The 27,902-nt window shown below is 34.3% G+C and overlaps 1 protein-coding gene across 4 annotated transcripts in view; it reads right to left on the bottom strand.

The window, feature by feature from the left end:
• Positions 1 to 3,038: 3,038 nt before the first annotated feature.
• Positions 3,039 to 27,902, bottom strand: part of LOC134854498 (uncharacterized) — a 32,785-nt gene continuing 7,921 nt past the window's right edge. For all 4 annotated transcript variants that reach the window (XM_063870772.1, XM_063870773.1, XM_063870774.1 and 1 more), the window contains exons 2-5: positions 10,584 to 10,708; positions 10,033 to 10,216; positions 9,273 to 9,376; positions 3,039 to 3,571 (exon numbers count right to left, since the gene is read on the bottom strand). In XM_063870772.1, the coding sequence (XP_063726842.1) occupies positions 3,488 to 3,571; positions 9,273 to 9,376; positions 10,033 to 10,216; positions 10,584 to 10,586 (375 nt within the window). In that variant the 5' untranslated portion in view covers positions 10,587 to 10,708 and the 3' untranslated portion in view covers positions 3,039 to 3,487. The remainder of the gene's footprint in view (positions 3,572 to 9,272; positions 9,377 to 10,032; positions 10,217 to 10,583; positions 10,709 to 27,902) is intronic.

Below are 27,902 nucleotides of genomic sequence, written 5' to 3'. Positions count from 1 at the left end.
ATGTCCGACGGATAAGATGGTTCAAGTGGGTAGCAGAAAAAGGCCGCGCGCCAAATTCTAACCCTCAATCTCATCAAGCTCGTTCATCTTTTTTTCATCCGAAGTTAACAAACAAATAGTTGTGTTAACTCAAAAACTGCATAAATGAACTAATAAAATTTTTGAACTCCATATCTTGCAGTATTTTTTCAAAGTTCGGTCTCTCGCAAGATCCAAATAAAAGTCCGTAATAATTTGGCAAAATTTGAAAAAAAAAAACACTTTTTAAAAAATGATGTTGAGATTTTGAAACAATTTTGACCGTTATTAATTTAATTAATAAAACTAGAAAAAGAATAAATTTTAATAGGAGTTAGCAAAACTTCTTGATATCTTTTTGGTTAGCAAACAATTGAAAGAAGATCGGCCTGAAATGACTATCTGTTAACAAGCCTAGCGCAATATTGAACGGGGTTTCCAGCAAAGACGTGAAAAACTCTGTAGTTTCTGTTCAAAAACGTAAGAAGTTTCCCCAGTCTTCATCACATTTGCAGAAGTACATGTAGAAACACTGAAAAAAATCTCATCATAAAGCTACTTTGATTCAAAACTTAAATATATTATATTGAAAAAAAGCACATACATCGTCGCCCAGAAGAAATTGGATGAATAAATTCTTTCTCAGTCTCAGACAGTTTCCATCAAATAATTTGGTTTTTCAACATATATAAATCCGTTAACAACAAAAAAATGTCTTGAATGTCGTTTTTTGTTATCACGGGGTATACAAATTGATACAATTCATTGTAAAAAAAACGCAAATTTGGCGGGACTTAGGTATCCCTCTAAGTTTGGCAGGACTTACGTATCCCTCTAGCAGGACTTAGGTATCCCTCGGAGAGCAACAGAAATTTTGAAGTATTGGTTACAGGAGAGCGACTGTCCACAGTCTCATTTGATCAAAATGGCAAAATTTTGAATCATGGATTAATATTCTTAAAAAAAACTCAGAAAAAATTCCCTAATTTAACTTCAAGTTTTTTTGGCTCGTTTTCGAGCTTCACGGCCAATGCTACCAGAAGGCAACATATCTCATTTAGTCAACGCATCCAAAACATGCACCAGAAGGGTAATGGTTGCGAGTGAAAACAACATGTAATTCCCAGGTGATTTTAATCGAAACCAAGTTTGGATATCTCCAAATTTTCAATTATATCTGATAGCTGCTTTTATAGAACCTATAAGCAACAATGCGACCCAGCAGACTAACTCTTTGTATGTTAAAATTTATGTAGAACAAGCACGTTTGATAAACTCATTTTTGTTTTAAAATTTTATCAATTGAGTTTTAAATTAAATAGATTCTTACAAAAACAAAATTTTATTTCACAAATTCAGTCTGAGACTTTGCGAAAATGTAAGGTTCCAACACTTAAAAACGGTATGATTTCCCCTTGTATATCATGAAATTTGTTTTGAATACTGTGGAACTTTTTTGCTTATTTTTTGCTTTTTTATACTGGGGTTCAATGAAAAATTAACAATCAGCAGTCAGTATTGAGCTCATTACCTTGTTTCGACAGTCTCAGCAATTTCAACTGATAAAATTTGCGAAAGTAGTAGTAATTGAGATCTAGTATCACCAACAAAACCATATTCCAGAGTGTTTGAATGAACAAAAATAAACATGAATTTTACCAATGTCCGACGGATAAGATGGTTCAAGTGGGTAGCAGAAAAAGGCCGCGCGCCAAATTCTAACCCTCAATCTCATCAAGCTCGTTCATCTTTTTTTCATCCGAAGTAAACAAACAAATAGTTGTGTTAACTCAAAAACTGCATAAACGAACTAATAATATTTTTGAACTCCATATCTTGCAGTATTTTTTCAAAATTCGGTCTCTCTCAAGATCCAAATAAAAGTCCGTAATAATTTGGCAAAATTTGAAAAAAAAAACACTTTTTAAAAAATGATGTTGAGATTTTGAAACAATTTTGACCGTTATTAATTTAATTAATAAAACTAGAAAAAGAATAAATTTTAATAGGAGTTAGCAAAACTTCTTGATATCTTTTTGGTTAGCAAACAATTGAAGGAAGATCGGCCTGAAATGACTATCTGTTAACAAGCCTAGCGCAATATTGAACGGGGTTTCCAGCAAACGTAAGAAGTTTCCCCAGTCTTCATCACATTTGCAGAAGTACTTGTAGAAACACTGAAAAAAATATCATCATAAAGCTACTTTGATTCAAAACTTAAATATATTATATTGAAAAAAAGCACATACATCGTCGCCCAGAAGAAATTGGATGAATAAACCCTTTCTCAGTCTCAGACAGTTTTCATTCAAATAATTTCAGGGATATTTTGGTTTTTCAACATAGTTAAATCCGTTAACAACAAAAAATGTCTTGAATGTCGTTTTTTGTTATCACGGGGTATACAATTTATGGTAAAAAAATACGCAAATTTCGCAGGACTTAGGTATCCCTCTAAATTTGATTATAAATACGTTGACGGCTTTTTCTGAGAGGGGAATTCGAAATCTAAAACTAATAACATATTAGGTTTTAAAACTAATAACATACTAGTTTGCAGACTTTGTCTGAGTTGCAGTTTTAGTCTGAGTTGTTAATTATAAAAGGTTTTAAAAGTCCTTAAAGTTGAACCACAGACAATTAAGCCACATGTTAGTTGGGTAGGTCATTGCTTTGGGGTTGTTCTAAGATTGTTTATAGTAATTATACATGTGAAAGATAGATTGCGAAAGAATCAATTCCGTGCTAAAACCCAGTAAAAGTCTTGAAACAGTGTTCATTTTAGGTAGGTGGGTTGTGGGGAAGGGTTGAGCAAGAACAAGGGTATTTGAAAAGAGAGCTAAATTTAATCATTATTCAAAATCAATTTTAAAAAAATGTTCACCGAGTCCACGCTCACCCCCCCCCCCCCCCCCCCAGGGATAAACTGGCTTTATTATCTAACAATTGCATTTTGAACTGAAACAGCTTATCTCAATCATTACTTTTGCAAACTAGTGCTTTCTGATTACTAAAGAAAGTGAGAAAAAAATCCATTTTGTATTGATGATTTGCACGAACCTATCCAGATGAAGTAGGATAGCTTGGCGTAAAGACAGTGTATTGGAACAGACAGAAGTATAGCTCTATGAGCAGTAGTAGCAGTAGTTTGCATAGCTGTAACCCCTGTGCGGGAAAACAGCAGGAACAAAATGTTCTTGGTTGTTCTAGAATATTTTAAATTGGTCATTAACTCAAACTGGTTCAAGAACAACCTAGAAAATTTTTGCTCCAGCTCTTTTCCGCGCCCTGCTCGCCCCTCCCCCACTGATTTACAGGTATGCAAACTACTACTACTAAAAGGTAACCACTCAAACCAATCTCAGACTTCAATTTAACTTAAGACTAGCTTGTACAATTTATGGAAAAAGATTGCATAGGGGAATAGTTACATTTGAAATTATATTGAAATTAGTTAAAATTGGTTGATTCATTCGTCGAACGCGTTTGTAAATACTGCTGTGTTAGACGGTAGCGCTGGTGCAGACTGTTGAGTAATCACTGATAGGGGCGACTGAAACAAACAGAATTTTGGTTTACGACCATTGAAATTGAGAGCAGTTCCAACATTGACAAATTTGCTCCAAAACTCAACATCCGATTTCAGAGACATTTCAATTGTGACGTCATAAAAGCATCATAAAACTGGTGTACCTATATCTCGCGTACGGCAGAGGAATATTTTGAGTCTGATCTTTTATTATTTTTTTTGTAGCTTTGAGCTCATAGTGACAATGCAATCATCTTGATTGGTAAAAAGTATCAAGGTTTTTGCAGCGACAAACGGTTGATTAATAAGGAGTGAATTAATGAGATTTGAGTGATAGTTCCAGTAGCAATTCAGATCAAATATATATGGTAAACACCCGCAATAAGCTGCTCGAACTAATGACTAAAGGTCATGTTTCACCAGCTAAATTAAACAAAAATCGTGAAGTGATCTTTCAGTTTGAACCGAATAAAGATGATCAATTTCATTTCAGTTACGAAAAATCACCAATACCCCGCCTTTCAAATTAGGTGGTTCCTAGCAGAAAGTCTCGGAAAAATGCAGTTTTGCATCTTCCCAAGTTTTTCGTCAGTGCGACTGCAGGCATGTTTGCTCTTGGTAAAAAGGTTGGTGAAACATGGTCTTTGGTCATTGGTTCGAGCAACTTCGTTCGGGTGATCCACCATATATATTTGATCTGAATTGCTACTGGAACTATCACTCAAATCTCATAATTCACTCTTTATTAATCAACCGTTTGTCGCTGCAATAACCTTGATAGGTTATGGGCCCAGATGCACAATCACGAGTGAGAAGTCAGGAGTCAAGATTGACCGTTTGTTCAAACGAATAAGAAAAGAACTGAGATTTGCAGTGGAGTTGTGACAGTGAAAAAACACAACTTGAAATATACAGATGATCAGATGGAGAACTGCGAGAATAGAAGCAGGCCAACACTACTTGGAGACAGACGATTGATCAGATAGAGAAGTGCAAAGATAGAAGCAAACAACTCAACTAGTAGAGACAGACAAATCTGACGACAGAAGCAGGGCAGGGCAACACAACTTCTAGAGATGGACAACTCTGACGATAGAAGCAGGGAACTACAACAAAAAGATGAGACAGTCAAAAGCTACACGAAGTGGCACTGAAAGCGCACAGCAGTGGGAGAAGCATTACACGAAGATTGATAGTGAAAGAAAACTGAAACAAACTGCTAAACAACATGTTTTATTTGTAAAATTTGCTGATTTATACTCAATTTTTGCGGAGGGATAAATTTGTTCGTACGCAGTTGCTCAAATCTGACAGAAAACCAATCCAAAGAAAACAATGCCATAAAAAAAGAAACTGATACCCCAGCACAAAAAGACGAACTTATATATTGCTAATATATATATTACCTTGTATGAAATCTGAGGAAGGACCTTAGCTTTGCTAATTTGCGAATGTGTTATTCGGTTCACAGACCGTTAGGCTCCGAATCAGATTTAGGTAGTCAAAAATACTTGCATAGTCATACAAGCGGGCAATATTGGTCTTTATAATACATGATTTTGATGTAAGAGAAATCGAGGTCATTGAATTTTACCAGGGGCAATACTAAGCTTTTTGAATTTTGATTGGAGCTTAACTTTTGTGTAAGACTTAAAAGGAATATAAGAACTTACATTAGGAAAGACATTTTGAAAACCGATAGGATAGTTTGTTTTGGGAGAAAAAGAGTATTTTCTACTTTGAAGAGCATTTCGAGGCACAAAAAATTTTCACCTTGAAATTAAACAAGATTTCAGATGAGACAGTTGATTATAGAAACTTTATGCAAAGTTTAAGACCGAATGCAAGCAGTGATCAAAAACAAGCTGCAGTGGATAGAGGAAAAAAAGATTTTTGAGGAAAAACAGTTCCAAATCTGATACGAACTTGTGCAGGACCTAGATAAGAAATTGGTCTCGTTTTTAAAACCTTACAAGGGCAATGGTAGGAATGCTTGGGATGTTTTAAGGAAAAGTTTTAAGAGTTTTAAAAGACTCGGGCTTCGAGAACTAAACTTCGAACTTGCAAATTTGGAAATTAATAGCAATGAAACAGTGATAGATTGTTTGACTAGAGCAGAGGAGATTCAGTATATTTTAGAACAAGTGAACAAAGGAGTGAGTGAAAAAATGCTAACTTCAATTATTTTGAAAGGGATTCCAAAACAATTTGAAACTTTTTCTACTATAGCCAAGTTTAGTAGAGATGAGAAACATTTAGATGAGTTGAAAAGAGATTTAGTGAGTTTTGATAGCGAGAGATAAGTCATTGAAAAGGAGCATGCTTTTAATAACGAGAATAGATTTTGGTTTGTTTCAAATGTCATAAAAGAGGACATGTGTCGAAACAGTGCAAAGAAAAGTTAGTCAGCAGACGAGATAGTGAATAAAAAGTTCGAAAAATTGAGTTCGTTGAGTGCAAGGAGTTTAGACATTTTGCAAAATATTGCCAAGCAAAGAAAAAATTCATTAGTAAAACTAAACGAGAACAGCAGAACCTAGCAGCTGAAACAGAGGCTCATTTTAGTTTTCTGAGTGGAATGTCTCCGGGCGAGGACTCAGTCGTAGACTCTGGAGCCACCAGTAATAAGATTAAGGATCGAGAGATGTTTGTTAGTTTAGACGTGAACTTCAAAGGATCGGTTAGCAATTCAAGTTTTTCTGAGTCAGAAGTTTTAGGGAAATGTGAAGTTAGATTCAGAGTGAAAGATGAGAAAGGCAAGATTAAGATTATTGAGCTGAAGAATACTTCGTACGTTCTTGAAAAATGAAGAAAGCAGGAGCAGAAGTTGTTTTTGGTGCGAGTTCGTTTGTTCGCCAGGGAAATGGTTCAGTTTACCCATTAGGAGAGGAAAATGGTTTTTTATGGGACACTTGCGTAGGAAAAGACGAGTGTTATGTAGTTAGCACATTGGAACAGCGGCCTTGCAGGATGGGTCATAATAACTACAAAGACTTCAGTCTTTAGAGCAACATGTTGAAGGCACAAATATCAGTGATTTTGAAATTGAGAATTGTGAAAACTGTGAGTTGAATAAAGCAGAAAAAAAGCCAGTCCCGAAAAATTGTTACACCGGGGCAACCAGGACACTAGATATTGTTCACACAGACATTTTAGGTCCTATTAACTCGATAGCAGAGTATGGACATAGATATGCTATAAGTTTTGTGGACAGGTTTTTTAGATATTTAAATATATATTTCATGAAAACGAGAGATGAGGCAACAGAAAAAATTGAAAGGTTCATAGCAGACATAGGAGTCCCTCAGATTTTAGTTTCAGATGGCGCAGGAGAAAACATTGGTCAGGATTTTAAGCGAGTTTGTAAGAAACAAAAAATAAGATTGGAAACATCGGCTCCTTATACCCCTCAAAAGAACGGAAAGATAGAAAGGTTGTGGGGAACAATTACTCCAATGGCTCGCTGCATGATTTTTGATGCCAATTTATCAAAAACAGTTTGCCCTTATGCTCTTAAAGTGGCTACTAGTCTCAAAAACATGTGTTTTCTTTCTGCTATAGGCAAAACACCCTACAAGTCTATGTATGGAGAAAAAGCCAACCTTAATTTTGTGAAAACTTTTGAATATGTAGCGTATAGATTTGTGGAAAAACAGTTTCGCAAAAAACTAGACCAAAATTCTAGAAGGGGAATTTTCTTGGGGACACTGGAAAATAACAAAGCTTATCTGATAGGAATTGAGAATGAAGGAAAACTCAAAGTGCAAAAGTCTTGAAACGTTAGTTTTGACGAATCTAAGTTCTATTTTGAGAAAAAGATAGAAAGTGACAAAGGAGAAAAAGTAGGTGATGTAGTATTTTTTGGAGAAGTGCTCGAAACTATACCAAAAAATGCTAAGGAAGCTTTAGCAGACCCTGACTGTCAAGAAGCAATGAAAAAAGTTTGATTCATTAGGGAAAAACAAAAATTGGGAATAGAAATAGAGGAGAGAAGCCTATGGGCAGCAGATGATATTTTGCTTTGGAGTACGGACCTACTGGTGAAGTTTCTGGGTGCAAGGCTAGGTTTGATGCTAAAGGTTTTACCCAAGTTTAGAGAAGGGATTTTCACGAAACTTATTCGCCTACAGCCAAAACGTCGACCATAAGAATAACCCTGAGCTTAGCAGTTCAAAATAGGTATGAGTTGAGACAGTTAGACATTGAAACTGCATACTTGCATGCCAAACTAGATGAAGATATTCTAAAGAAGCAACCTGAAGGGTTCGAGAAGTTTGATGAAGAAAGAAAACCTTTAGTTTGTCTTCTGAAGAAAGTCATTTTTATGGACTAAAGCAGTCCGATAGAAACTGTCGTAGGACTCTAAAAGGCTATTTTGAGGAGTTAGGCTTTGAAAATTCAGTTTTTGATGAGTGCTTGTTTGTTAGGAGGATTGAAGGAGAGATAGAATGTTGAATTTGCTCGAGGGTCGATGATATTGTTTTTTGTGGAGCGGACAAAACTTTCTGTAGCTGGTTTGCAGAAAGTTAATAAGTGAGATAAGTGATCATAAATAGTTCTTATGAATGCAAATTGATTACTCAGGCAGGAAACGAAATCAAGATAAGTCAGCAGAAATATGTTGATAAGTTGTAATCGAGATTAAGGATGACCGAAGCAAAATCAATAACAACGAAAAGCTTTTTCGTTTTTGTGAAAACGAAAAAACTGACAAAAGAAGATTGTCCTTCAGAAAGTAGCATAGAACAAGAAAATATGGAAAATGTGACTATACAGGACTTGTTGGTTGTCTAAATTACTTAGCTTTATCAAGTAGACCTGACATTTACTTTGCAGCAAACCTTCCAAGTTCTTTTGTGGAAAACCCAGGTGAAAAGCATTGGAAAGCCGGAATAAAGTGTCTGAGATATCTGCTAGGACCAAAAAAATTACCTTTAGTATATGGGAGGAATAAGGCGTTGAATCTTATTAGCTATTCGAATGCAGACTGGTCTGGAAATATAGACAATAGGATAAGTACCTCGGGATATTGTTTTAAACTCAGTGACAACTCAGGTGTAATAAGTTGGTCCAGCAGACTTCAGCGTTGTGTATCAACTTCAACAGCCAAAGCAGAACAGAATGCTGTGGTCGAAACAGTAACGGAAGGAATTCATTTACAGGGCATACTTAGCGACTTAGGCATAATCTGTAATAGGCCTTCGGAAGTTCTCGTTCATAACCAAGCTTGTATTGCCCTTAGTAAACGTTCAATGAACCACGGAAAGATGAAGCATTTTGCCATAAAACTACACTTCCCTCGAGAGTTAGTTGAACAGAAAAACGTGACATTAACTTTTTTACCAACAGCAAACATGCCTGCAGACGCTTTGACGAAAAACTTGGGAAGATGCAAAACTGCATTTTTCCGAGACATTCTGCTAGAAACCACCTAATTTGAAAGGTGAACATCATTTTTACTGGAATTGGCCTTTCTTGTTCGGTTCAAAGTGAAAGATCACTCCCCGATTTTTGTTAAAATTAGCTGGTGAAACATGACTTTTAGTCTTGGTTCGAGCAACTTTGTGCAGGTGATTTACCATATATACTTGATCTGAATTGCTACTGGAACTATCACTCAAATCTCATTATTTCACTCCTTATTAACCAACTGTTTGTCGCTGCAATAACCTTGATAAAAAGAACAAGTATGTTCTTCGAAGTACACCAAATATAGAAGAAATACCTGTGAGTGTGAGGCGAGGAGTTGTTTGGAGAGACATTGCCACACCCTCAGCTGGTTACCTGGCTTATTGTCCCCATACACAAGCGAGGCAACCTCTGGAACCACTGAAACAGCATCTTTTGTCATGAACGAAGCTTGCAAAATAAATGAAATCCGCCAAAGATTAACACAAAAAACATCAAGCTATAATAAATAATTTCCATTCCACGCACAGAAAATCATACCAACTCCAGTTTTTCTATGCCGTAGCGGCTGTTTAATATCAATTCTATTGACTTTGAATAGCCTTCATTTTATTATTCAAACTGAGCACCGTAACAGAACTGGCATAACATTTAATCACAAACCATCAACTAGATGTTAGTATTTTAGCTGTTGTCAAAAAGGCTCAAATATAGTTCAACCGGAGTTAATGGTAGTCGCTTTTCAAATATTCTCTTAATTTTTCTTTTTTATCTTCCGAAAAACATTAGATCCTTGTTATTCTTTCATACTCGATACGGAAAAGTTGAGTAAGATTCAAAATTTTTATGTTTTAGAAGAATTTCTTTAAGATAGCACTTTTGAGATACTTTTATTCCTGCTTAGATGATCTAAGAATTTTACAAATGTTCTATTCTCTTTTTCAAATTGTCACGTTCTTTAGGCTTAGCACTCACAATTGTAACAAGAATGATGATTTCTTAACTGGAGAGTACTTATTAATAGCTGATCAGAAATGATATGATTCACATTTCAATCTATTATTACTAACACTCACCCTTATTGACGAAGTTCGCCCTTGATATGCTTTTTCTGTCGCTTTTGCAGCCTGCCCACATTTTATCTACCTGTTTAGCCGCCAGGGTCACTTTGCCGCCTGTCTCTGTGTCGAACTCAGACTGAGCGAGGAACCTCTTGAACTCAGTGGCATCGAACACTCGCTCATCATCTGTGAATGTCGACTAAACAGAGACAACTTAAACGGCAGTATCTTGGTGTTGTGCAAAATTCAGAGGAAGTTCCCATCATAGTTACTTTTGCAAAGTTAGTTTCAAGAGTACAATAAAAAAAATTGAAATAGAAAAAAAATAGAAAAAAAAATCTTTCCTTGAAAATTTTCAAATTTTTTCTGTAATGCAGAAAAAAAACTCATCGTCGAAGTGAAGAGTGACTCCTCTCTCCAGTTTGTCCAAATAGCAAAAATTTTTAATTCCGTTTTTAGATCTTTGTAACCCAACTTTTCGACACCTGGCAGAAATAGAGATCAAGGCAGAAATAGTGATCAAGCGTAAGCCGTAAAAAGTTTCTGGAAATTTTAAAAAGACTCACCATGCTTTTATTTGTTATGCGGACAGTGTTTTCTGCGCTCTGCTCGATTGTTGAAGACCTGTCTCTGATGCTGTGTTTGATTGAAAGTTCCCTATATGTTTCAAATATATATTGTGTTTGGCCGCCTAAAACAAATATCCGACTATCGACAGTGCTTCGACTGTGCTTGAAACGAAATTTCAGGAAATAAATTTTTTTTTGGTTTCAGATAAAAGCTTATGCGACACTTACGACACGTGGGTTATGCGAAATAATGACATCATTGTTACGTTTGCGCAGAATAATTCTTTAAAGAACCAGTTTCGACAAAAAAATGACATCATTTTTACGTTTGCGCAGAATAATTCTTTAAAGAACCAACTTCGATAGAAAGATATAGCGTATAATAAGAACACTCCAGCAGGAATTATTCTCTAGTTTAAAATTGGGATAGCTTCCGACATCGGAATCTTGCATCACAAAAATTAATGGCGTCAATTTGATTTTTCATTAGATTAGCTCTCAAAAAATGACAACATTCTGACAACATAAATTTAGATTCGTTGTGTTGTTTGCGAGTTTCCAGCAAGAACACCTTTAAATTTATTTTTGATAAACTAGATATTTGAAATCTTAAGCACAAGGTTTACCAATTTTAATCGGCTAGCCCATTCCGAATACTTCCTATCAACATGTAATAAGAAATATCAATAATTTATCTTGAATAATTGAAAAGATGGCGACAAAAACATGAGGCAAAAATTTGTTCATTTGCTCGTTGAAGTCGAAAATGTGCTATTTTTATGTCACGCCACTGAAGCTGATTTTTTGTTAAAATAAGTTTCTCAAGACTACAAAGGTTTTTCTCACTCGAAAGTTTGAGTATTTGTTTTTTTATAAACTTCAAGGAAAAAAAGAAGCGTTTCTTCAGAATAAAATACAAATTAATGAAAACTTACTTGCAATAAAACATGAACACAGTGGAGAAAGAACCAGATGGATAGCAGTAAGTTGGAAAAAAAAAACAACTTGAAAAAAAAGCCGAAATAGTTGTCTAATTTTTTTTCAGTAATGAGCCTCAAATGATTCATTTTATTTGAGGAAAACTTTTGAAGCAAAGTGTTGTTAAGTAGTGTTAATTTATTGCACGCTTAGCAAATTTAATTTATATTAAGCGCTGGGGTGGAGGATCTTAACTTGATCCCCATTTGCTAGTGTTAAATGAGCATTCAAGAGAGGAATCCTAGCCAACAACAACACTTGGGCAGAGACTGGTTAAGTCGAAACTAAAATTTGTGACAAAATTTTTTTTACTCCTTACTCTTAAAACGCAAAGTCATGGAAATCTATTTTTCCCTTCAAACGACGCACTTGCGGCAAAAAATAAGCAGTCAAACAGAAGTCTGTCCATTAAATGTTTTCGAGAAATTAATTCAAATTGTATAACAAAATGGACTCCTGGCTAGAACCAAAACCAGTGCTTTTAAAGTCCGAAAAGGTTTGACCGTCTCGCAATTATGAGTTAGGACCGATGGGTATAACTCATAGAGTAATTTCGGATAGGGTACACCGTCTGCTCGTCACGCTATCTTATTTTCGGCCGGATAGATTCGTGCAACTTCTTAGTCTAATACCGATCCTAATCTTACTCTTATACTATCTAGTCTCAGGTTGTTTAACTAGTCTCTGCTAGGCTCAATAGATCTAGGGTATACTGGTTTATTGCGGCTGCTGAAGTGCTCGGGAGAGTCCAACTAATTTCTAAGTTAAATTCAAATCTCTCTGGTGCTGAAATTACAAGTAACTTCAGCACTTACAAATAAGTGGGTTGTTAGTTAGATGGATCATGATTGGTTAATATTAAATACTTTACATTGGTAAAATATCTAAATTATCCAATCATAAAATGTAGTCTAGATCAGGTTCCACCCATCCGGGTTTTACAGAGTTTTTTAGAATAGTTCTTCTGCAATTCGAAGGATGGATGATGGACGTTGGTGTTTGGCGAACATCTTATTTCTTCTGTTTCCTCTTTGTTAAAGGAGTTCCAGGAAGCTGGAGTTAGAGACATAAGACGTTGTGTCTTCTAGTGACAACGACTAAGTCTTTGCAACAAACTCAAATCTGATTTCAGAATGGTTTGCTATGTCAGGTTTTTCTGTTCTGCGTGGAGAACTTCTTTTGTGTCTGATCTAATTTGGGAATGGCGTGGAGATTGTGCGTGGAGGGGATGCCTGGTTACTCGGATCTGTACGTATACTTGAACATCGAGGTGGTCATTGGTCTAGTTCAATGAAGTCCTTTTCTGCGAAGTCAAGTCGTACTCTAAATCCTTTGAGTTGTGATTGTGAGTGGCATATCGATTGTGGTTGGCCATTCTCTCTCGAGTGTAGTGGGGTCGTTTTGTCTTTAGATGTTCGTCCTTGGTGTTGTATTCTGATCTATGTATTGCATAATGTAATTTACATTTTATAAAACATTTATTAGTTTAATATTTTTTAATTATGATTTTAGTTAGTTGTTTTCACAAAAGCTTTTTGTTTTAGTTCGGTTATTTTGAAGAGTTACTCACACTTGAGTAGCTCTTATTAAAAATAGAGGTGTGGTCACAAAGCGTGGATGTAGCGCGGTGGGTTAGGCCGGCTATAGAGCATGCTCAGGACGTCCTTCCTGGTGGGTTAGGCCAGGAGTGGGAGTATGATTTCATGCGGTTTTTGTGAGGGGTCCTGTTATGTGACAACGTTTTATGTTGGGTTTGTTGTGGTTTTTCTTATGTCTTGTTGGTTATGTCCTTTTTCCAAAAAGCAAATTGTTCGTGGTATGGGTTTGTCTTTCGACTTTTTTGTGTTTTATTATTTCTTTCTTAGACTTTATAATAGTCTTCAAAAGAATAAATTATCCAGTTTTAAACTGGGTTAATCCGGTTTGGGTACCGTTGGTTTCCTTTTCTTAGTCATGCTGTTATTCTATGATTTGTGGTATTTAGTAAGCTGCGTTGGTTAGTTTTGTTTAGTATATGATTCCTTTCCAACCGGGTTAAAGGAAGGTTTGAAACATGTTATTATATGTTAGAGTTGTTGAGTGTGAAAACTTGAAACTGAAATTCATTATTTTAAACAATTCTTCGTGGGCGAGCTGTGCGAGTGTGGATAGAATTTCTGTGCGAATAAATGAGAATATCAAAAGGTTAGTACTGCATTTGCATTTTATTAATTTACTGCATAGAATTTGGAAATTTACTGCTAGTTATGGGGGAATTTTAAGTTACAAATTTTCATCATAATTAGATTTACTGCTTGTGGGGAAAATTTTAGAAATGAATTTACTGCATTGGTATTAAATTTATAAATTTATAAGTGTAAGAGATTAATAGAATTTTTGAAATCTGTTTGATGAAATTTGCGATTTTTATTTGTCTTTTGTGGTTTTTGTAGGCGATTGTCGGATGAAGGCTAAAAATCTAAAGAAAACATGGATAAAGTATGGTGAGTTTTTTAATATTTTAATTAGTTAGTAATATTCATTTAATTCATACTTACCTGTTTATTCGTCGGGGAAAAAACCGTGGGGGAAGATGTCGTGAATTAGTTCTGAAGTTGTTAGTAGTTTAGCTAAGATGCGGATGATATTTTTAGTCTGAAGCAGTGGCCAAAGCAATTGAAGTGCCTTAATAGTGGTTAGTTCTTCAGTGCCAACTGCAAACTCATAAGGTGTGTTTTGGATTAGATTATATAATTTGTGATTGAATTTAGTATTGTGGATGAATTCTAAAATTGGGATTTCTATGGGTTGTACAAACTCGTGCGGGATAAGGAAGGGTCGGGATTCTTCGGCGTTGAAGGTCTTGGTGATGGGACAGAAGATGTACATTTGGGTTATGGGGTCATAATTACGAAGAATACCATGAAGGTTAATATCTTTAATGCAATATGTGAAATTTAGGAAAAATGGTGAAGTGTATTTGGAATTAATGAATTGAAAACGATGGTGTGGTTGTCTAGAGGGTGTGTGTAGGTCAAAGTGATTTTGGATGAAGCGATAATAACTATATGTGTGGGTTTGTTTAGTGCGCAACATAATATCGTGTGAGCAGTGTAAATCTCTTTCGTGTGGTGCAAGGAAATGAAAGGTTAGTGAAAATATTTGGAAGCGTTCTTTAAAACTTTCGTATGCTTGTGTGTCTGTTAGTGCTTCTGAAATAATGTGATCAAACTTTCGGTCGAAGATGTTTAGTGTAAATATATATGGTGTCTTGATGAAAAATTTTTCGGTAATTTGTGGATTAGCGAAGCGATCGTCGTCTAAGAATTGATCTTGGTTAGCTCTGATGATGTTGTGATCATAGTATTCGAGTGTATATTCGTTAGCTCTAGGTGCAGTGTGTGTTTTTAGTGATTTTTTATATCCAACGTAAGTAAATTGTCTAGCGGTTAGTGGTGTAGTGAGTCGATATAGCATGTCCGTATTTCGCTCTATATCGATGTGAGTGTTAGATAAAGGTAAGCAAAGAGGGTTAGTAAAATGATAATATGAGGTCCAAGAGAGAGTGGGCATTAAAACGTATTCATCTACAAAGTTGCGTGTTTCGTTAGTGTCGTGGGGGGTGTTTAAGGTGTATTGTGGGAATGAGGGTAAGGTGATGGCTAAAAATTCTTTTGTGTTAGTATGCTTGGGGTGGTTGATGTATTCACGGGCTGTTCCTGGTTTTGCTGGGAAAGGATGGTTGGGGAACTTTCTTTTAAAAGTGCGGTAAGCTCTATTAGTGTTAAGTGAAGATTCAGTTGATGTGGATGATGGTGCTAATGATTCAGTATAATTTGAAGAGGGTGTAGGGGTAGGGGGGTTGGATGAATTTATTGTGGAGGAGATTTGGTTTATTGTTGGGGTATGGAGGTGGTAGGGTTGTTGTTGAAGGGTAATAAAATTGTCTAGCTCTGGGGAGATTCGGGGGGTGTCTGGAGAATGAGATGATTGGTCAGAATGGTATGAGGAGTAGGTTGGGGTAACTTGGGAAGCATAAGAGGGTGTGGAAGTGATTGGGTCAGGGTTATTGGATAATATGGGTTGAAAAGGGGGTTGAGAAAATTTAGAAGAATCATGAAAATGATTTGATGGGGATGGTTCTGAGTCGGCAAATTCATCGGGGGTTTCAATATTCGGGTTATTGAGTTGTGAGATGGAATATAAAACTGAGATGTGTGAATTAGTGTCGGAATTCATGCCTGATGTTACATTACTAGATGGAAAATCGGGTGGCGGAAAAGCAAAAAGTGGTATTATTGGGATTGGAGAGGTAAGATTGGTTGGGTGGGAATTTGATCGGTGTAGTGATCCAAGTTGGCGGCTCATCGTGGGCTAAAAAAAATGATTATTTTGAGACTGAAAAGCGGTGGTATGGGGTTGTTCAATAATTTGTTCATAAGTATTTTGATCTTGTGACTGGTGTGTCATTATATGTTGGATGGGACTTTGTGATGTGGTGAGTCGAAAATTTGGATTATGTGTGATGGCTAAATTTCGAAAATTTCGTGGGACTAGGGATAGTGGATGGTTATTTGGTAGGGGTGGTAATTGTGGTGCCGTTGGCGTTATGTCTACATTGTTATGTTCTTCGTCGTATGTATTTTGTCGTGTTGCTATTTTTGTATTATATTCTTTTATTTGTGCGTCTAAAAGAATTTTGTTTATAGATGTAGAAAAGATTCCAAAAAATCCTGCAAAGAGTATGCGTGCTACGCTTGCTTGTCTGTTTACTTGTGTGTGTATAGCACATGTGTTGTAGATTCCTTTTAAAAGTGAGAAAAGAAATCCAATAAAGTTAAACATTGCGTATAAAATAGTCAATTTTTCTAAGATGTAGTAGGGCCATCTTAGAAAATCAAGAATTTCATTCTTGAGTGTAACAAAGCTAAAAATATTGATAGGTGATATATCTTGGGGACGGTATTTTTCACCGTTTAGATATATATAATCTTTAATGTCTTTAAAATATCCGCTATAGTCTTGCGTGTAGATATCGGCAAATCCTGCGGTTTCTGCAAGTTTGCGTAAATTTTGGTCTATTGATTGTCTTTGTATAGTGTCCATTTGTGTTAATAATTCTTGGAATTGTTGTGTTCTAATGTGATGTTGAATATCTGATTTTGAATAGATTCCTATTGATTGTAAGTCTATATTTGGGTTTCGAGCAATAGCGCGAATGCTTTCTGGTGAAAATTTTTTGAGTGATTGCATTAATGTGGGATATGGAGTGAGAAGATAATATTTATTTTCATCAGGGTTTAGTTGTACTACATTGTGGCTGTTTTCTGATCCACATGGGACTGCGGTATCCCAGAAATAGGTTCTTCGTGAAAGTGTATCCACGAAATGTACTTTATTCTTATAAAAGATAGGGATTCTTTTATAACATCGTTTATCTTCAAAACGTATAGTGGTGATACTTTTTTAGTACAATCATAAAACCATAAGATGTTTCCTTCATAGTCTAAAAAATTTGATCTATTTCCAGATAATAAGTATCCTGCATAGGGTATTTTTAATACTGCTAGTGCAAGTGATTGTAATATTTGTGTTCGTTCTAATTCGCATAGTTGGTGTAGTGTTTCTAATTCGGAGAGTGACATTTCTTGAAAAATTCGGCTAATTGTATAATCTAGTTTCATATCTAAATGAATATCATAGCGGATATTACCGAAATATGTAGTATTCATTAGTGATAATTCTTGTAAGCGTGTGCTTCTGGTGTCATGGGGTTTTAGATGTCCACCAGGTTGTCCGTTGCTTTTTTCAAAATTAACTGGTATATAGGATGTTCCTTCGTTTGGAGGATGACCTGTGGCATATGGGTCAATTTTTATTTTTCCAGTGGTCATGTCGAATCCTTTTTCGTATTCAACTAATATTTCAGAGTATTGTGTTCTGTGAAGTGGATTCCTGTATTTACATGCAAGTTCTGTTTCTTGATATATTCGAAAACGTGTCAATTTATTTTCTATATTGTCTATTTTTCTAAAATTAGAACTTAGTTTTCGTGATGGATGGACTTGTTCATATGGAATTGATTGTATAAAATATTTTTCGTGAAATTTTATCATACGAGCGTGTATTTTTGCTACTTGAAATGTTGTACATGTATCTTCGGGGAACCAAACAATGGTTGCTTGTGTTCTCGTTGTAGGGTCGCAATAACCTTGATCATTTTTACAAGGTAATCGGATTCCTTGATAGATCATTGTATTATCTGATAAATCTCGTGTTAGTTGTATTTTTTCGAGTTGTATTTTCCAATCGAAAAACATTATTTCTTGGTATCCTTTATTTTTTGTGTCTGCTTTGCAGTTTGATGGGTCATTTATACCAATGTGTGGTATCCAATGTTTATCGTGTAGGTCATAGGTTAATCGTCCGTGTGCGCCGTTATACGGGTATTTTTCGTCTAGTTTTATATGTCCTTGGTGTCTTTCAAGTTGTGATTGATGTACAGAGTCTGAAAAAACTTGAAAATTAACTAACTTTCTTGCGGAGTTTTTATTTTGTGTGATGTTTAGTCTAAGTAATTCACTTTTACAATCGTCGGGATTGAGATGTAAAAGACGTTCTATATTACTCTGATAGAATGATTCATGGTCAAGTCGGTTTTTGTTTCCGTTCGAGACTTGTGAACAATGTACTTTCTTTTCGGAAAATGTTGCTGTGAATTTATAACCTGTAACTGTTGTTGCTCGGGCTTTTGAATAGAGTGTTGCTATTACATCTGTGGTTTCTATAGCTTGTGGTTCTGTTTCACATTGTGATACTTGATTTATTGCATATTTATGTAGTGTTTTTTGTTCATTTTCTTCACAATCGTAATGTGTTACTAATAAATCTTGTGGTCCTGTACGAGGGGAAGGGTTTATGTTTTGATTTGAGATTACTAGAAAAAGGAGTTGGAGAAAAATTAATAATTTTAGAATATACATGTGTATGATAATCCTGAGTATGGATTATAAAATGTAATGTAACCAATTGTGTTTTTGGTATATCTGTCGTATTTGTATATTACTTCAGTAGTTATAAACGGTGGTGGTAGTGATTTAGCTGTTATGTTAGGTGGATTTAATGGGTAGGGATGTTGGGTAATATTATTTAACTTAACTGTGATTTCAAACTTTAATTGTAAACTGTTTTGTTGGAGTATTTGAATATTGTGATCACGGATATCGTTGTGAATATCTTGGTGATATTGTAATCTATTAAGTGCCCAGTTATGAAGGCGGTTACTTTCTTGATGTTGTCCAAATAATGGTGGAGGTGCTGTAAATGTATTCCAATCTAGTCTTAAAGGAATATTTATTGATGATTGTTCTCGATATCTGGCGTCGAGATTATTTGGAAAATTTAAGTTAAAAGGTGGTGGTGAAATCTGGCTTATTGATGGTGTCGATGGTAGTGATAATGTTTCTGGTAGTGATGAGGATGTTGTTGTATCCGTAGAAATATCTATTGGATTATTGACTAAATTTAATTCACCTTGTGTAAATGAATGTGTTGTCCAATATGGTAGTCGTGATGCCTGGTTTGGGGGGTTAAAGGGATTTTCACGTATTTGTTCAGATGTTGGTGTTGAACCTAAGTAATCTGATGGTAGGCTTGAGGTGCTACGTTGTGAAAGAAGCGTAGGGGTTTCTGGTAATATACCAATGGGGTTTTCTGGAGTGTTTTGTGATGGGGATTGAGGTATATCAAAATGAACTCGAGGAGTTTGAAAATTTCTGTTTCGTCGAGGATGTATAATTTGTCTATTTATTTCGACTGTATTTTGGTTTTGACTAGGATTTCTTATTCTACTTAGTTCTTGTGGTAGTGTTGGGTATAGGTTATATGTTGGTTCGCTTAGAGGTGCTTGTCGTTGAACTGGTTCTAGTGGTTCTGATAAACGAGCATGTCGTTCTTCAAAAGTGTATGGATTGTCTTGAAAAGAAATTCGTGTAGATGTTTGAGGATTTTGAGTAATTGAAGGTGGTGTTTGGTTATCTTGGGATGATGTCGGTGAAGACTGACTTTGTGACTGTTGGGTAGCAATTTTTGATGGATTTTTGAATTGTTACTTTAGTGGGAAGGTTTATGTTTATTATAATATTCTTCCAAGAAAAGAATTAGGGGGATTGTTGCTAGAGCGAATGTGATGATTGCTTTCTTTATACATTTGCATATAGTCAAAATGAGGGATGATAGAAATGTTATGAAAATTACAAATAGTAGAAAAATATCAGTTCTACTGAAAATAGTTCGTATCATTTAGACAAGTTTTATAAATCGTACCTGTGGATATAATCAAGGGTTTTTGAAAGTTGGAGAAATAGTTCGAATATAGTGTAGAAAATTAAAAAAATATTACAAAAAATGGTTAAGAGTATTAGAAAAGATTCAAGGATATCAAAAAGAAATATTATGAAAGTTTCAAGTATCGTAAAAAATTGTTTGAGGTTTGTGATAATTTTAGTGACTGTTTGATAGAAGAGCATTTAAGAAATGGCTTCGTGATCGAATATTTTTTGTTGTTTGGGGCAATTTTCAAGTGTGGTCGGATTATTTATTAGTTTTTTGACAAGTGGGTTGAGTTTTGTAAAAAATTGTTGGGGGCAATTTTCATGGTGATTGGGAGGTCGTCTTTTTCTTTATTTTTGTTTGTCAAATGATCCGGGGTATGGTGAGATTTTTATACTTTAGGCTAATTAAAATGTTCATTTTGTTACTTTAGGCTAAGTTAACAAATTTGTTTTGGGGGTATTTGTGGTCTGAGTTGGGGAAATATTGTTGATCTTTGGGTTATTAGATAAGGGAGGGGTACGGTATTATGGTGATATTTATTTTAGTTGTCAAGTTGGAGTGGTTTGCTTATTTTTGACCTGGAGGTCGTAAAGTTATAGTTATAGATGTGCCTGGAGTTCTATATGATTCGTCTAATTGGTCTTAGTTTGAGTTAGAGAAAGTGACGGATTGGATGAATCCTATTGGTCTATTTTGAACTAGAATTATTGCGTACTTGTCAGCATGTTATTTTGAAAAATGTAAATCAAAAATGTTTCGGAGGTTTCAAGATTGTGAAGTATAATGTTAAAATTACTTTTGAAATTCCACTTTCTTTAAAATTTTAGATTGGGGGATGAATATTTTATAGTTTTTACGTGGTTGATTTCGGAGTCTTGTTGTTTTTCTATTTTCTGATTTGTCGATTTGTTCTTGGGGTATTATTTGTTCGGTCATTTTTCTATTTTTTCTTTGTTTTGAGGATTCTTTATGGTTTTGTGTATTGTTTTTGGTGGCGGTTGGTTTTGTGTTTTGATTTTCGGTGGGGTTATCATTTTGTTCTGTGTTTTTCAGATGTGGTTCATTTTGAATGATTTTTAATCCTGTGAAAGAATATAATTGAGTTAATTCGCGGAGTGCGTATTCTTTTGGGTAATAAGGTAATAGGTTGTTTCGATGTTGAACGATTTCTTTTTTGTTTGAGTCGGTAATTTTATATGTGACATCAGTGGGTTTTGCAATTATTTGGTATGGTCCTTTTCGAAGGGGTTGTAATTTTTTAGAAATTCCTTTTTGAGTATTAAAATTAGGTATTAAAACAAATGTTCCAATTTTTAATTCGGAGGCTGGTGTAAAACGTGAATTGATTTGTTCATTAATGTTTTGTCTTTGTAATAACTTTTTTGTTATTTTTTGATAAATTTCATTGTGTTTTTTATCTCTATTTAGAATCCATTCGGTGTGTGTACCGGAGGCTAGTTTAAGAATTTGTGGGTGATGAAAATGATCTTCATCGTGTGTATGTAAAGGTAGGTTATAACAAATTGAGTCTTTATTTGGTTGACAATAACCTTGTGCGTTTTTATGAGAATTTGCTGTAAACATTATTGGTTTGCGTGGCTTTTGGTTAAAAACCATTTCGTATGGTGATATTCCTAAAGTTGTCGTAATTTGTGAATTATACGCTAAGGGAAATAATTTTACATCTGCTGACCATTCGGTATATTTTGTATCATTTCCGTTGATGATACATCTAAGATATTCTTGTAATGAACGGTTCATACCTTCGACTAAGCCGTTTGTCCAAGGTGCATGAGATGTACGTGGTTTGTGTTTAATGTTATATAAATGACATAGTGTGATAATTTCATTATTTATGAATTCTGTACCGTTGTCTGTAACTAAAATTTCTGGTAGTCCGAATTTTGCTATCCAGTGTTCATAGAGTGTTGTGTAAGCGTAATAAGCGTTACAATGTGGTACTGGGTTAAGTGCTACATAATGTGTAAATGCGTCAACAATTACCATAATGTAGGAGTTTCCTTCGGATGAGGGTGAAATTGGTCCTTTGGTATCAAATGAGATACGATGGTTAAAGTACAAGCTTTGTCCTTTAAAATCTTGTTTTTGTGCTATTTGTTTTTGATTTGGGTAAGATTTATTTAGTTGACATACTATACAGTCATTGCATAGTACTTTTATCCAAATTGGTGCATTTGGGAAGTAAAAATTTTGTATAAAATTTGAATATGTTTTTTCTGATCCAGAATGTCCTTTAATATTTTGCGTATGTGAAATATTAAAAGCTATAAGAATCATACTTAAAGGGAGACAGGGAACTGTAGATTCATTCAGGTTATACTCTAAAAGGTCTGTATTTTCGTTAATTGTTGTGTTGTTAAATTTGCGAAAGTATCGGAGGAGTGTTTTGTTTCCTAGAATGGTTGAATCTGCCTTGACAGGTTTAGTTTTATATTTGTGCCATGATTTTAGTTGTCTAATTATCGGGTCAAGATTTTGATATTGTTTCAGTGTTGAAATTGTAATTGTTTCTGTTGGAGGGAGAAAAATGTTTTCAATTTCGAATTTAGATAAGGGTATTGTATCAAGTGGGTCGTGGAGGTCAAAAACTTGATTTATTGTGTATTTTGAATCATTTGTTTGTGGTCCTGATAAATTTATTTTATCAGTTAAATTTTCTTTTTCAATTAGTGGAAAATGGTCTTTCTTAGGCGGGTGTTGTTTTGTTCGTTTTTGTTGGGTGTTATTTTTTATCCATTGAGAATATGGGATTGGTTTGAAAGTTGATGTTCCAAGTAGATCAACTTCATAATGATTATTTTGACAATCTAAATAAAGTGGGAAATGTTGTAAATTATTTATTTGTGATTGTTCAATATCAGTTTTTACTGCATATTTGCATTCCAATCGGGGTGATGTTTCGTTTTCTGCAAGGTAGAATTTTATGTTTTTGGGTATTTCAACTGTTGTTTTTCGTGTAAGTAATTCAGGTGGTGTATTTCGACTTAAGGTGTCTGGTAATGCAAGATTTTTTCCTGCAGTCCAAACTATATGTAAGTTTGGAAATTTCATTAGAATTAGTTGAAATCTGTAAACTCGGTGGTTTGGGTTAGATTTTTGTGTAAAGAGAAAGATGATTGGTTTATGGTCTGTGAATAGAACTGTTGGATGTTTTGATCCAAGTATCAGAAATTCATATTCTGTCAGTGTATATATTATGGCTGTACATTCTCTCATTAGAGTTGAGAGTCGTAGCTCTGCTTGAGTGAATAATCGAGAATTTGCTGATATGAGGTTCATTTTATTTGTACCATTATGTGATTGTAATAGTGCTGCACCGATGCCAAAGTTCGAATCATCGCACATTGCATAAAATGGTTGATTTGAATCTGGTATTGTGTTTGAAATTTGTTCAGTTAGAAGTTTTTTAATTTCTTCAAATCGTGCTTGATGTTCTATATTCCATTCAAAATTATTTTGTTGTCTAAGTATGTTATAGAATGGTCGTAGATATAATTGCATTTTATAAACATATTTGCTTAAAAAGTTTAACATTCCAAGGAATTCTTGGATTTTCTTTTTATTTGTTGGTGGTTGGAGTTTTTGAATAGCGTCTATACGTGATTTCAATGGAGTGATTGTTTTTCTTTCTATATTATTCCCTAAGAATTTAACTTTTGTCAAAAAGAAGTGTGATTTATCGGGGGCGGCCTTCAGATTTTCGTTCTGAAGTATTTGGTGATATTGTTCTAAAACATTGAACATTTCCTCTTTTGTTTGTGATTGCATAAAAACATCGTCTAAATAGGTGATTGCATTTTTCTTGAGTATTAGTGGTCGAAAAATTTTGCTCATAAAAGCTGAAAATTGTGCTGGTCCTATGGATATTCCATAGAATAAGCGGTTGAATTCGTATTGTTGATTTCCAATAACAAATTGTGTTAAGCGTCGTGATTGTTCATCTAATGGCATTTGATTATATGCACTATTCATATCGGCGGTGGTAAAGTATTTTCCGTTTATTTTTGTTAAAATAACTTGTATTGGTTCAATGGGCCAATTACACTTTGATTCATCTATGAGTGAGTTGAGGTATCTAGCATCGAGAACAATTTTTAATGATTCTCCTTTGGCTAGAATGATAACAGGGTTGATAAATGTGTTGCCTTTTGGTTGTTCCTCTTTGTTTACTGGTGATATAATGTTGTATTGTTCTAAAATGTCGAGTAATCTGTTCACTTTATCATGTAAGTGAATTGGTACTTTACTTGCTCTCTGTTTTTTGAAAACTGCGTCTGGTTTTAACGGGAGATGTAGTGATGAACTGATTTTTCCAACATCGAATTTTGATGTTGCATAGACTGATGAATATTTAATTAGCTGTTTGGCTAATTTTTCGAATTCGTCTTGTGTTATTTGTGAATGTTGGAAATTAAACATTGTTAAAAATTTTTGTTGGTCCTCTGTGTAGTTACTTATGTTGAATGTAGGTTTGAAATATGGAGTTTTTGTGAAATAATCCGTATTTCTGTTTTCGTTACTTATTATATTATTTATAGATAATTCTTCATTAAGAATTGTAGATTGGCAAATATCTAGTAATTGGAGTATATTATTTACGCGATAGGCTTTTTCGTGTATTGGTGATATTGTAGCGTTGGTTTCACAATATCCTAAAAGTCCTAAAGGTAATGTTACTTGGTAAGGTGTGTTGTTATAGACATGTAAGGAAATGATATCGGAATTCGAATTTTTCAAATATTTTATGGATGAGATTGTGATTTTGAAAAATTTGTGAATAGGTTTGAATTCAAATTCTGACATATAAAATTTTTGTTTGTTTTGTTCTTTATCATATTGGTGAACTTGTTTGATTGAAAAATTATAGATATTTCCTGATAGTGGTTTTAGGTGTTTTCTTTGTTGGTTAAATATCGGGTAGAATTTTGAAAAGATTGGTGGTTGTTTATTTAATCTTTGAAAAAATGTTAAGGATGTTTCTTTTGTTTTTGTATATTTATCTTTGATTAATATTTTACTATTTAGTATGTTAATTGTTGGTATATACTTCGAAATAAATGGTATTCCAATGATATTATATTTAATGTCAGTGATATGGAATATTTGTTTAAATGGCTTATTTAAAATTTTGCTTTGCTCCATTGTTCTGGTGGGGAGGAGAAATAATTGGATTTTTCCGTAGTTTATCAATGTTGATCCTTGTGCTGTTGCTAACTTACTGGAGGTTTCAAGAGGTGTTAGCTTTGGGTGTAAAGTTTTTATTTCATTCCATGTGGGGATGTTTATTATGTTTGATTCTGCTCCTGAATCAATTAAAAAATCTATTTCAAGGTCTGGTGGTTGAAATTCTTTATTTCTTGGGCTTTCTAAGAGAAATGGTATTGTCCAAATTTTTTCTTTGGGTTGTTCTTTTTGTATATTTTGATAAATGTGGTTTGTATTCAAGCATTTTGTTTTGGTATTTTTATTGGTTTGATTTGTAGTGTTAATCTCATTTGTTTCTTGCGTCGTTGGTGTGGAATTTATGGGTGTAGTGTAATAATTTTGAAGAAATTCTGATTGATTTTCATATATGTGTGATGAAAAGGGTTGTTCATATATGACAGATTCATAGTCATTTTCGACTTTTATCATATTGATAGAAAGAGTGTTTTCTGTATCACTTTCTGAATCTGATGATGTACAGTTTATTTGATTGAGTTGTAACGTATCAGTTACTGTGTCATCAATACCTGGAGGGTCTGATGTTGTTTCTGGATTAGATTGTACTTGATTGATTTGTCTTTGATGTTTAGGTGTACTACTTCTGTGGCGATTATTAGAATTATTATAGTTATTATTATTCCGGTGTGGTGATTGGGAATAATTTCTATAACGATTATTATAACTTGAGTGTCGATTTTGTGAATTATTTCGCGATCTGTTTTGGTAATTATTGTTTGGTCTGTTATAGTTCGATCTATTATATGAGTTATTCCTTGATTGATTGTTCGGGTAATTCTGGTTTCGGTTGTTTGAATAACTTCTATTTCGATTATAGGAGTAGTTTCTATTCCTATTGTATGATGAATTTCGTGATTGGTTGTTTGGATAGTAGTTATTTCTTGATTGGGAATTAGATCTAGAAACAAATCGTTGTGTATTTGAATGTGATCTGGAGTAGTTATTTCGACTATTTGGTCTATTGTAGTGATTTTGTGATGAATTATTCGTGTTTCTTCGTTCTCATGATCTTCCTCTATAACTTGAGTTATATGGTGATTGATTTCTTGTATAATTTGTATTGTTCGGGAGTGGTTTTCCTGAACTGTTGTTGCTGTAGACTGTTTTGTTCGGTAGATTTTGATCTTTTTTCATGTATTGATAGAATGATTTATTTGGTTCTTTATATTTTTGAGGTTTATTTTGATTGTCTTGCTGTTTTTGTCTACATTCGGAAATACTATGTCCGTATCGTCGGCAATAATTACACCATTTTTTGAAAGATGGTTTGCCTTTAAAGTTTGGGTTCTTTTCGTAAATATTGAGTATTTCTGTGATTTTTTCAACGAGGTCTGTCTCTGATTCCTGTATATTATTAATATTAGTGGGAGTCGTTTCAATTCTGTTAACGTATTGTAATTTCAGATTTTCCGTTTCTTCTAGTTTCATCGTGATTTCTGCTTGTTCTAATTTGTCTACTAGTTTTCGAAAATCTAAATCGGGTTCTCGAATTGAAGAAGGATGGGATGCTCTCTTTTTTATTGCTATTTTCCTTAATTGTGGTGTTAAGGTCATCATTAAGATTTCTGTCATCTTTGTGTTTTTATAGTCGTGTGTATTTAATGAATATGCTTTTCGAACTAGTGTTTCGATTCGTACTGCTATTTGCTTGATGGTTTCGTTTGGTAATCTGCGAATTTCATTACATAAAACTCTTTGTTGTTGTTTGTTTCTTTCGGAGTCAAACATTTTTGAAAATTCCTGTGTAAACCTTTTCCAGTTTGATTTTATTTCTAGAGGTAGTACTGAAAACCATTTTTGGGCTGCGCCATCTAAGGTTGTTTGTATTAACGCTGTGCGTCGATGTATCCAATTTTGATGTAGTGGCGTATTAATTGGTTCAGGTCCAATATTTAAAATCAGGTTTGCTGTTACTGCATTTAAATAATCTTCTACAGAGTATTCAGGGTCTGTTCCTGTGAAAACCATTAAAGGTTTGTTTGATGTTATTGATGATCCACCCATAAGGTATGGATTCATTGTCATTTGTAATGATTCTGCTGCATTTGGCATTTGAGAAAAATTTGAAAGTTTGTTTCTTGTTATTTCATGTTGTTGGAGATAATATGGGAGTGGTATTTCATTTTGCATTTGTGATGCTTGATACGAGTGTGCAGTCATTGGATTTTGTTGTTGAATTGGTTGAAAAGATTGTGTATTAATTAGATTTTGTTGTTGAATTGGTTGTTGATGTTGTGCATCTATTGGTTGTGGAGAAAAATTTCTATGATTTGTACGTGTTCTCTGTATTCCTTGTCTACAATATTCTTGAGTATTTGGTGCAAATATATCTGGTTGTAAGAAATCATCATCTGAGGATAAATAATCCATTTGATAAGATGTCTGTTTTTTATTTTTATTTTGTTGAAAAAATGGGTAATTTTCACTGTGATCCTGTGGAGGATTTGTTTGGAAATTTATTGAATTATGTTGGGTCATTGGGTTATCCCAATTTCGAGATCTTGTATATTGGTTAAAATTTCTTTGTGGTTGGTTATATGTTTTTGATGGATGTGTATAATTATAATTATGGTCTGCAAAGTTGTTTCTAGTGAATGTTTTGCGTGTTTTTGATGGTATTGTCATGGGTCTGTATGTTTGGTAATCCATATGTGAATATTTAGGGGCAACCGAAGGTTTAACGGTTGATTGTAAGGTTACCTGTGTTTGTGAAGGATTTGTATTTCTTGGTGTTGTTAAATTTGGGCGTATTGGTGAAATACTTTGTTGTGTAGTTGTTGT

The sequence above is a fragment of the Symsagittifera roscoffensis genome, chromosome 9, assembly GCF_963678635.1.
Source record: "Symsagittifera roscoffensis chromosome 9, txSymRosc1.1, whole genome shotgun sequence".
Classification (NCBI taxonomy): domain Eukaryota; kingdom Metazoa; phylum Xenacoelomorpha; order Acoela; family Convolutidae; genus Symsagittifera; species Symsagittifera roscoffensis.
This window is presented reverse-complemented; position numbering and strand designations above follow the sequence as displayed.